Source organism: Rhinopithecus bieti, unplaced genomic scaffold (genome assembly GCF_001698545.2).
Source record: "Rhinopithecus bieti isolate Rb0 unplaced genomic scaffold, ASM169854v2 scaffold_15821, whole genome shotgun sequence".
Classification (NCBI taxonomy): Eukaryota; Metazoa; Chordata; class Mammalia; order Primates; family Cercopithecidae; genus Rhinopithecus; species Rhinopithecus bieti.
The window spans coordinates 983253-994652 of NW_016808598.1; the positions used below are offsets into that span (position 1 = coordinate 983253).

At 38.3% G+C, this 11400-nt stretch overlaps 1 protein-coding gene across 8 annotated transcripts in view; it reads right to left on the bottom strand.

Moving 5' to 3' along the window:
• TTC23 (tetratricopeptide repeat domain 23) overlaps positions 1–11400 on the bottom strand; it is a 131588-nt gene that overhangs the window by 100431 nt on the left and 19757 nt on the right. For 7 of the 8 annotated variants that reach the window (XR_001888158.1, XM_017886918.1, XM_017886915.1 and 4 more), the window contains one exon: positions 4714–4919. Coding sequence is in view for 7 of the 8 variants with exons in the window: in XM_017886918.1 (XP_017742407.1) it covers positions 4714–4899 (186 nt within the window). In the remaining variant the exon portion in view is untranslated. The remainder of the gene's footprint in view (positions 1–4713; positions 4920–11400) is intronic. The other variant, XM_017886914.1, reaches the window with a different exon arrangement.

Sequence of the window (11400 nt, forward strand, 5' to 3'; positions counted from 1 at the left end):
CCAGGCTGGAGTGCAGTGGTGCAATCTCCGCTCACTGCAAGCTTCGCCTCCTGGGTTAATGCCATTCTCCTGCCTCAGCCTCCCGGGTAGCTGGGACTATAGGCACCCCCCACCATGCCCAGCTAATTTTTGTATTTTTAGTAGAGACGGGGTTTCACCTTGTTAGCCAGGATGGTCTCGATCTCCTGACCTTGAGATCCACCTGCCTCAGCCTCCCAAAGTGCTGGGATTACAGGCGTGAGCCACTGTGCCTGGCTACTTTTTCTTTTTCAAAAACAGGTTGATAAGCTACTTGCAGGTTTACAGTCTGCTGTTTTAACAATTTATGAATAACTTCTCATGTCATCTTCTATGATACAACTTTGAATGGCTCTACAGTATTTTATTATATGATTATATCATAACCACATTACTCAATCCACTCTTTATTGGGCATTTAGGTGTCTGCAAATTTTTTACTCACTGAATATCCTGTATGGATAGCTTTGCACATACCCATAAACATTCCCACAAAATAAATTCCTACAAATGGGATCGTTGGGTAAAGGATATGCAAAATTCTGAGGCTGTGGGTAGCTATTGCTGAAGTACCTCTCCAAGAGGTTGCACCAGTTCATACTTTCAACACATCATATGTGAGCAGAAATGCCCCTTATGTTGAACTGAGTACAAATTGTGGAAATTTTGTTTTGGTTTTAGTTTGTCAATTTGTCAGTTAGCCCATTTCTCCTGGATTTAGTCCACATTTTTCCCCCAAATTGATGAGGCTGAATGTCTTCATGTGTTAGCTGGCTGTTTGTACTTCTTTTGGGAATCACCTTTTTATTGCCTCTAGACACAGGAAGTTTAGGGAATGACTTCTTTGGAGAGAGAGAAAGAGAACAACAACTACAGTGTATGAAAGACAAGGAAATGATGACACCATCATGGAATCCAGACAGACAAAAAGAGGGAGATCTGTTCTGATAGTGAATCTGTCCCAAATACAGATTTCCAGCAAAGGGGACTGTGCAGGCTGAGTTGGGCTTCCCTGATAATAACCTTGGTTCTCAGGACCTGAGCGGGGATAGAGGTATACAAGAAACAGCTTGTCCTCCCTTCACTTCCTTATGTTATAAGGCATGGTCCAAATATCCCTATTGGTTTTCCAACCTTTATTCTACCAGTCCCAGTGGCTTTAGCAATAGGCATTGGTAAGGGGCAGACAGAAGACAAGTATGAAGTAGGAAGGCAATTTCAAAACTGGGAGGAGCCTTGGAAATCATCTAATCTGGTCCCCTCAATTTAAAGATGAAGGAATATAAGGCTGGAAAGTTGAGATGATTTACCAGCAAGTGGTAGCATCAGGAAGTGGTTAAACAATGAGGGGATGGATTGAGGACTCAGGAGTCAGCTTGAAGGGTCTCCCATTGGCAGATATGGAACAATCTGAGCTTCCATGAAAACAATAGGTTGTAGTGTATTTGAAAAATACAATTTCCTGAACCTATACTGATAGGAATAAATGAATGATAAATAAGCTGTGAAGAAAGAAAAGCTCTTCCTTAAAACAGAATGCCAACAAACAAATGTTGAAAGAATGTGGAAGTCAGTGACTGGCTATGTGACAAACATCATAGTAATAACTGATTCAGGTGAAAATCATCAGTGACTACTAAAACTGACAGAGCGAAGTTTTAAATATATACATAGTCTCAGTGAATCTCCCCACAAAATACTTATTAATTACAAAGGGAAAAATAGCAGTTCTGCAGTAAAGAAACCTGCCAGACAGCACCTTAACCAAATGTTCAAGGTTGGCATCACTGTCACGAGACAAATAGACATTCTGCACCTCCTGACAGGACGCACTAAGGAGCGCCCCATGTCACACCTGTGGTATTCCTGCTCCAAATGTACAATCTGAATAGAATCACGAGGAAGCATAAGACAAACTCAAACGGAGAGATATTCTACAAAACAATTAGAGTACATATTTCCAAGATATCAAGATCATGAAAAACAAAGTAGGTTAAGCAACTGTTTCAGATTAAAGGAGACTAAAGAGACATGACAACTCTATTTAACATGAATTCACAGACTGAACCATGGGTCTGATTATTTTCTGTAAAGGACATTATTAAGAAGAAATATAAACAAGGTTTACAGATTAGATAATAGTATTATACTGACATGAATTTCCTAATTACAATCACCGTACTGTGGCTATGTAAGGGAACAGCTTTATTCTTAGGGAATAAACACTGAAGAATTTGGGGGTAAAGGGCCATAATATCTATAACTTACTCTCAGTTCAGAAAAACAATGAGAGTCAGAGAACACAGCAATAAAGTAAATGTTAACAATGAATGAATCTCGTGCCTTTTCTGTAAGTCAGAAATTATTTTAAAATACAAAATTACCAAAACCTGATATTTTAAAAGTAAATTACATCATGTTAATACCTTGCGGAAATTTTTTTTTTTTTTTTGAGACGGAGTCTCGCTCTGTCGCCCAGGCTGGAGTGCAGTGGCGCGATCTCGGCTCACTGCAAGCTCCGCCTCCCGGGTTCACGCCATTCTCCTGCCTCAGCCTCCTGAGTAGCTGGGACTACAGGCGCCCGCCACCGCACCCGGCTAATTTTTTGTATTTTTAGTAGAGACGGGGTTTTACCATGGTCTCGATCTCCTGACCTTGTGATCCGCCCGTCTCGGCCTCCCAAAGTGCTGGGATTACAGGCGTGAGCCACCGCACCCGGCCGCGGAAAATATTTTTAAGGCCTTCCAGGGCACTTAGCTTGAAACCTGCAAGGCCCTAAGTGAACTGACAGCCTCTCTCACTATATTTAATGTCAGTTTGCAGCTTCTTCTCCTTGCTTCAAATATGTCCTGCTTGTGCCTACCTTGTAGATTTATGTGTGCTATTTCCTCTCCCTAGAACTCTTTTCCCTCAGCTCCTCCACACTGGTTCCTTCTCTTCCTCAGGTCTCACCTTATCTTCCTGGAGGCCCTCCCTGATCACCCTACCCAAGACAGAGCCACTCTATGTCCTCCTTAGCACTTATCACAGTCTATAATAATCTGTCAATTATTACAGTGTCAATTGCCTCTCAGGTCCATTAGGGTATGCACCTTGTCTGTCCTATTCACCATTGTATCCTGGATTCTTCACCAGAACCACAGAACAATGACATGTTTAATACCATTCTAGACACACAGAAAATAAGTTAATTCTTTACATTTGTTAAATGCCTTTGGGCATGAGGGCTTAATTCTTTTGCAGAAGTCTGGTTGAGAAAGGCTGCCAGCCTAGAGCCTACAAATAGTAGGTACTGAGTATCTGTTGCATAATGAACAAGCACAACCTCAAAACCAAATTTGTGCTCTTTCTCTATAATCCTGGTCTTTCTCCTGTATTCACTATACTGATGAAGGTCATGGGCAAGTCTCCAATCATCCAAGCAGACTCAGACCTTGGGTGGTAGGAATTCTACACACCCCATCTTTCTCACTCTCACATCTCCATTCCCTATGTCCCCTCGGTCATCCAGTCCTGTCCCACTGATTGCATTTCTAAATTCCTTTCAAAAGAGCTCAGCATTTCTATTGCCTCTGCCACGTGTTGTTCAGGTCCTCATAATTCCTTGCCAGGATTATTACAAATATCCTCCTAATTGATGCTCCTCTTCCAGTTTTACTCTTTTTTTGTCCATACCCTTCATAGCTATGGGAGTGATTGTTCTTAAAATCAAACCTGCTCATGGCATGCTTCTACTTACAACCTCATGGTAATCCTCCATCATCTTCAGGGGAAAATCAAAACTCTTTCACTAGACCTTGAGTACCCTCTGGGTCTCAGTTCCTGCCCATAATCCAGCTTTATTTCTTGCCCTATGTCACTAACACATTAGTCCCAGACAGCTCCTTATATTTCTCCAAACAGACTGCACTCCCTCAGACGTTTGGCTCTTGTCCATCTGCCACCTCTGTCCAGAACATTTTGGTCCTCTTCCTCACCTGTCCAACTCCTAAGCACTGTTTACCAATGCAGTCTACGTAACTCCCATCTCAAGAAAGTGTGCCTTACCTGCTGTCCCTCTACCACCTCCAGGCTCACTGCCCACCCCTTTCTGTTTTGTATCTATGTCACTCGAGCTCTCACAGAACTTATCAAACTGACTACCATTATCAGTCCCCCATCTATCTTCCCAACCAAATCCCGAGTCCCTCCAAGACAAAGACTGTGGCTTTTCCTTCTGTGCCCCTGGCACCTACATGGCACCTGGCACATATTAGGCATACAATAGGTATTTATGATGAACGGAAGAACAGGACCCAACACATAAGAGGTGACAGAGAAATGCCTACTGAATGAGTTAGTGAATGAGTAAAACTTTTGAGGAAAGAATGGGAAAGAAGCATGCAGAGAACAAGATCTGAGATTATAAGGAATTATAAGCTCTATGAGAGCAGAAGCTTCATCTGCTTTGTTTGTGTTGTATCCCAGTGCCTAGACTTGGCACACAGTGGGACCTCAATAAATATTTGTTGTTGGCTGTACCAGCTGCTGTGCTTGGAGCCTAGAGATACTACATTCACTCATGGCACTGTCTTACATACTCTCTTGTACCAAACTGCTGAGATTAGGAATGTAATTTAAAACATTCTACTTCTCTTGATTATACCTTATAGCTCAAATCCCAGAGTAGAAATACAGGAACAAAAGTCTCCTTACTTTGTGACTGTTGGAATAAGACTTTGCTTTCTCTTCACAGAGATGGAGTTTCTCTCGAGGAGGCTGGAATAGTGCTGTCTGAGGCAGCTTGTTTTGGAACTTCTTTCTATGAGTGATGCTAACAGCAGCAACAACTTCATCTAGGTGGTTGGATATGTGGGTTTCCGTTTCCTGTGATTCTTGCATAGTTTTACATACATTGTCTTCTAATTTTAAAATAAAAAACAAAGATGTTAAATGATAATTTACATATTTTTAGAAATATACATTTCAACACTATACCATAATTTCTTTGAAATTAGTAGTATTATATCCCAAGATTATGATGGCTACTACTGACCTGCTGATTTCTACTTTCAACTAAATTAAACCTTCTTTCTTTATGTATATGGACACACATATATATACACATACATATACACACATACATACACATGTAATATAAACACACACATACATAAATGTATATGTGTATATGTGTGTATTATACACATACATATGTACGTATATAAAGTCCAGTAGAAATTAACTTAGCACATACATATGTATTTGTATGTACATATATATATAAAGTCCAGTAGAAATTAGCTTAGCCCAAACAGCTCTCAATGACCCCAGATTAAATCAGCTGAAGCCCAACTGACCCTGAGGTAGAAAACAAATAACTGTTGCTACAACTTTTACCTCTGGCCAAGATGAAGTAATAGTAACTACATTTATCCTCTGGCCTGAAATAACCCAAAACAAAAAATAAACAGCCCACAGAACAAAGGATAAAACAATGGTTTCAAGAAACAAGACAAGCAACGAGAGAGCAATTCCTGAGAGACAGAAAAAATAACTCTCCCCAGTTTATTGCTTTGAGAGAGTTTCCAGGAAACAGCACAGGGAGAGGGCACCCAGAAGTTACCCCAGTGGACTACCTGAGTTGAGGAAGTAGAGTTGAGAATTTGGGGAGACCAAGGTGACTAGAACTGACAGGACAAATTACTGAAGAGGAGAAGGCTCCAGAGACAGAGGAACCAAGAGATTAGCAGAGGGACACCCTCAAGTCTAGGGACAGAATACTGATTAGCATGTGAGTAAGGAAATTACTTAAGTCTGGAGAAAGAATCCTTCAACGAAGTTACAGGGAACAGTGTTTTGTGCTCACATAAGGCTGGTGCCTGTTCCCACCAACCAGACTGAAAAAATTTCTAATTCATGAGGCATTAGATAAATACTCAGAAGTCTTTTATCTCAGTAGGGCTGATAATTAGCTGTAGACTGAACACTGCTCAGATCACCACACAGATCATAAAAAGTAAGACCTAAAAGGATCAAACTGTTTCCAAGTGACTTGATTGCACTAGAGGACAATACTCAAGGATGTTCATAGGAATACTAAAATAATTAACACCTAACAAGGTAAAATTCACAAAGTCTAGCATCCAAAGATTACCAAGCATCCAAAGAAGCAGGAAAACATGGCCCATAATGAGAATAATCAATCAATCAAAACTGACCCAGAATTGACACAGATGTTAAGTTAGCAAATAAAAACATTAAAACAGTTATAATAATTGTATTCTATAGGTTTAAAAAGTTACATAAAGACATGGAAGAAATAAAAAAGACCCAAATGGAACTTCTAGATAGAAAAATTATGTGTGAAGATGAAAATATGTGGGATTAATGGCAGATTAGAAACTGCAGATGAAAAGATGAATTTGTAGACATAGCAATAAAAATTATCAAAAATGAAAAAAAATCAGTGGGCTGTAACACAACTTCAAGTTGCCTAATATATATGTCATTTCAGTCCCTAAAGGAAAGCAGATTGGAGGAGGGACAGAAAACATATTTGAAGAAATAACGGCCAATATTTTTCCAAATTTAAGAAAAAGCATAAAGCCAGAGATCCAAGAAGCTCAATGAACATGAAACACAAAAAACATGAAGAAAACTATACCAAATAAAGTCAAAACATCATAAACAAATTGCTTAAAACTATGATAAAGCAAAAATCTCAAAAGTAGAGAAAAAGGACACATTACATGTAAAAAATAAAGATAAAGATGGTAACAGATTTCTTAGAGGAATAAAAAGCAAACAAGTATGGAAAGAAAAAAGTTGGCAACCTTAAATTCTGTACTTGTGAAAATACCTTTCAAAAACAAAATTTTAAATAATTTATCACCAGAAGACTTGCACTACAATGTTCTCAAAGAAACCGGCGTGAGCCACTGTGCCTGGCCTGTTTTTTTTTTTTTTTTTTTTTTTTTTTTTTTGAGACGGAGTTTTACTCTTGTTGCCCAGGCTGGAGATAGAGCAATGGCTCTATCTTGGCTCACCACAACCTCTGCCTCCCAGGTTCAAGCGATTCTCCTGCCTCAGCCTCCCAAGTAGCTGGGATTACAGGCATGCGCCACCACGCCCAGCTAATTTTGTATTTTTAGTAGAGACAGGGTTTCTCCATGTTGGTCAGGTTGCTCTCGAACTCCTGACCTCAGGTGGTGATCAGCCCGCCTCGGCTGCCCAAAGTGCTGGGATTACAGGCGTGAGCCACCACACCTGTCCTGTGTCTTAGTTTTAACAAAAAAGTTTGAAAAGTAAAAAAAGAAAATAAAAAATTTTAAAAATAGAAAAAAGCTTATAGAGTAAGGACACAAAGAAAGAAAAATTTGGCCAGGCACGGTGGCTCACACCTGTAATCCCAGCATTTTGGGAGGCCAAGGCGAGTGGATCACAAGGTCAAGAGATGGAGACCATCCTGGCTAACATGGTGAAATCCCATCTCTACTAAAAACACAAAAAAGTAGCTGGGCATGGTGGCACATGCCTGTAGTCCCAGCTACTTGGGAGGCTAATGCAGGAGAATTGCTTGAACTTGGGAGGTGGGGGTTGCAGTGAGCCAAGATCACACCACTGCACTCCAGCTTGCACAACAGAGCGAGACTCCATCTCAAAAAAAAAAAAAAAAAAAAAAAAAAAAAAAAAAAAATGATCAAAAGGCCTGATAGGTATTTCTCAAAAGACATACAAATGCCCAATAGGAGTATGAAAAAATGCCCAAGATTGTTAATCATTAGATAAATGCAAATTATATCCATGAGATTTCTTCTTACACCTGTTAAAATGGCTATGGTTAAAAAAAGAAAGGTACATGTTGGTGAAGATGTGGAGAAAAGGGAATCCTTGCACACTGCTGGTGGGAATGTAAATTATGGAACACAGTAAGGAGGTTTCTCAAAAAATTGAAAATAGAACTACCATATGATCAAGCAATCCCACTACTGGGTGATATATCCAAAGAACAGTATTAGTATATTGAAGAGATACCTGCACTCCATGTTCATTGCAACATTATTGACAATGATCAAGATATGGTGTCAATCTAAATGTCTATCAACAGATGAATGAATAAAGAAAATGTGGTATGTATACACAACGGAATACTACTCAGTTTTAAAAAAGAAGGGCATCCTGTCATTTGTGACAACATGATGAACCTGGAGATATTATGTTAAGTGAAATAGCCAGGCACAGAAAGACAAATACTGAATGATCTCATTCATATGTACAATCTACAAAAGTTGAACTCACACAAGTAGAGAGTAGAATGCTGGTTACCAGAGATTGTGGGAGGAGGAATAAATTCAAGAGATCTATTGTATAACATGGTGACTACTGTATTGTTTCCTTGCAAATTGCTAAGAAAGTAGATTTCAAGTGTTCTGATCATAAAAAGGGATAAATATGTAAGGTAATACATATGTTAATTAGCTTATTTAGCCATTCCACAACATATACATATTTCAAAACATCATGTTGTACAAAATAAAAAGAGAGAGATGCCATCACTACAAATTCTGGAAATATTAAAAGGTTAATAAGAGAATATTATGAATACCTTTATACCATAAATTTGACAATACAGATGAACAAATTCCTTTAAAGACATAAACTACCAAAGCCCAAAATATTAATAAAAAAGAAAAACTGTATGATCATCTCACTCAACATAGAAAAAGCACTTGACAAGGTCTAATACCTAATATCTATTCCTGATGAAACTTCTTAGCAAAGTAGGAATAGAATTATACTTCCTCAATCTGATAGGCACCTTTGAAAAACCTACAGCTAACATCGGACTTAACAGTGAAAGACTGAATGCTTTATCTCTACGATTAGAAATAAGACAAGAAGGTTCACTCTCAATACTTCTATTTCAACATTGTACTGGAGCTTCTAGCCAGTGCAATCAATCAAGAAAAGAAAATAAAAGACATCCAGATCAGAAAGAAAGAAATGAAACTGCCTTTATTCACAAACAGTACATCTCTACTATCATTTATATAGAAAATATGATGAAATATGCAAAAAACCTACTAAAACTAATAAATAAGTTTAGCAAAATTGTAAGACAGGGGTGTCCAATCTTTTGGTGTCCCTAGGCCACAATGGATGAAGAATTGTCTTGGGCCACACATAAAATACACTAACACTAATAATAATTGATGAGCTTAAAAAAAAAAGAAACTGCAAAGAAAAAAAAGTCTCATGTTTTAATAAAGTTTATAAATTTGTGTTGGGTCACATTCAAAACTGTCTTGGGCCACATGTGGCCCATAGGCCATGGGTTGGACAAGCTTGTTGTAAGATATAAGATCACTACACAAAATAATATTTTTCTATATCAGCAATGAACAATCAAATTAAAATTAAAATATAATACCATGTGTAATAGCATCAAAAATAGGGAATAGGAATAAATCTTACCAAAAGATGAGTAAGACCTGTACAAAAGTTAAAACTACAGAACACTACTAGTAGAGAGAAATTAAAGAAGGTCTAAGTAAATAGAAGCATACACCATATCCATGGTTTGAAAGACTCAACATCATTAAGATGTTAATTCTACCTAAATTGAGCTACAGATTTAAAGCATACCCAATCCAAAACTCTACATGGGTTTCTGTTTTGTTTTTTTTGGTAGAAATTGACAAATTGTTTTTAAAGTTCATACAAGAGTGCTAAGAATCTAGTACACCAAAATGACTTTGTAAAAGTAGAACACAGTTGGAAGATTAACATGGCTTTTTCCCATTCATTTATTTATAAAGTAGAAATTTAAACTTATTTAAATTTCTTTATTTATTCATTAAATCTAAATTTTAATCTCAATGTGAAATTTAGACTTAAATCTAAAATACAGATTTATTGACCTATATTTATTATAAAGCTATGGTAGGCAAGGCAGTTTGTACTGCTGTTAAGATAGACAAGAAATGGAACAGAATGGAGAGTCCAGAAATGGATCCACACATACATGAATAGCAGATTACTGACAAATATGCAAAAGCAATTCCTTGGAGAAAGAAGTCTGTTCAACAAATGATACTGGAACAACTGGATATTCACACGTAAAAATAAAACAAAACAAAAAACTCCTTTGATCTATATCTCATACTATATATAAAAATTAACTCAAAATTGAACAGAGCTAAATGTAAAACTTAAAACTATAAAAACAATGTGTAGAAAATCCTTGTGACCATGCATTAGGCAAAGCTTTCCTAGATATGACCACCAAACATAACCAACTGGATTTCATCAAAATTTTAAATTTTGCTCTTCAAGAGAAACTGTTAATTAAAAAACTAGAGGCTGGAAGAAAATATTTTCATAAATATGTATCTGATGTAAGATTTGTATCTTACTGGTATAAAGAACTCTCAACACTCAAGAAAACAGCTCCCTATACAAATGGGCAAATTATTTATTTATTTATTTATTGAGACAGGGTGTCACTCTGTCACCCAGGCTGGAGTGCAGTGGTGTGACCTCAGCTCCCTGCAAGTTCCACCTCCCAGGTTCACGCTATTCTCCTGCCCAGTCTTCCAAGTAGCTGGGACTACAGGAGCCTGCCACCACACCCGGCTAAATTTTTTTGTATTTTTAGTAGAGACGGGGTTTCACCGTGTTAGCCAGGATGGTCTTGATCTCCTGACCTCATGATCCGCCCGCCTTGGCCTCCCAAAGTGCTGGAATTACAGGCGTGAGCCACCATGCCTGGCCAAAAATGGGCAATTTATTTTAACAGATGCTTCATCAAAGAAGATATACCAAGAACAAATAAGCACATGCTTTATATTCAACATTATTATGCATCAGGGAAATGCAAGTTAAAACCACAATGAGATGTTACTCATCAATTAGAATGACTACAATTAAAAAGACTTATTGTACTAAGTGTTGATGAGGATGGGGAATAACTGGAACTCTCATACGCTGTTGCTGGAAATGTAAAATGGCACACCACTTTGGAAAACAGTTTGGCAGGGTTTAAAAAAAAAAAAAAACTGTGGTAAAATAAGGCCAGACACAGTGGCTCATGCCTATAATCCCAGCACTTTGGGAGGTGGAGGCGGGAGGGTCACCTCAGCTCAGGAGTTTGGGACCAGCCTGGGCAACATGGCAAAACTCTGTCTCTACAAAAACTACAAAAATTAGCTGGGTGCAGTGGCATGTGCCTGTAGTCTCAGCTACTCCGGAGGCTGAAGCAGGAGGATGGCTTGAGCCTGGGAGGAGGAGGCTGCAGTGAGCCAAGATCACACCATTGCACCCCAGCCTGAGAGAGGAAGACACTTTCTCAAAAAACAAAACAAAACAAAACACAATTGTAGTTAAAAAAAAAAAAATATA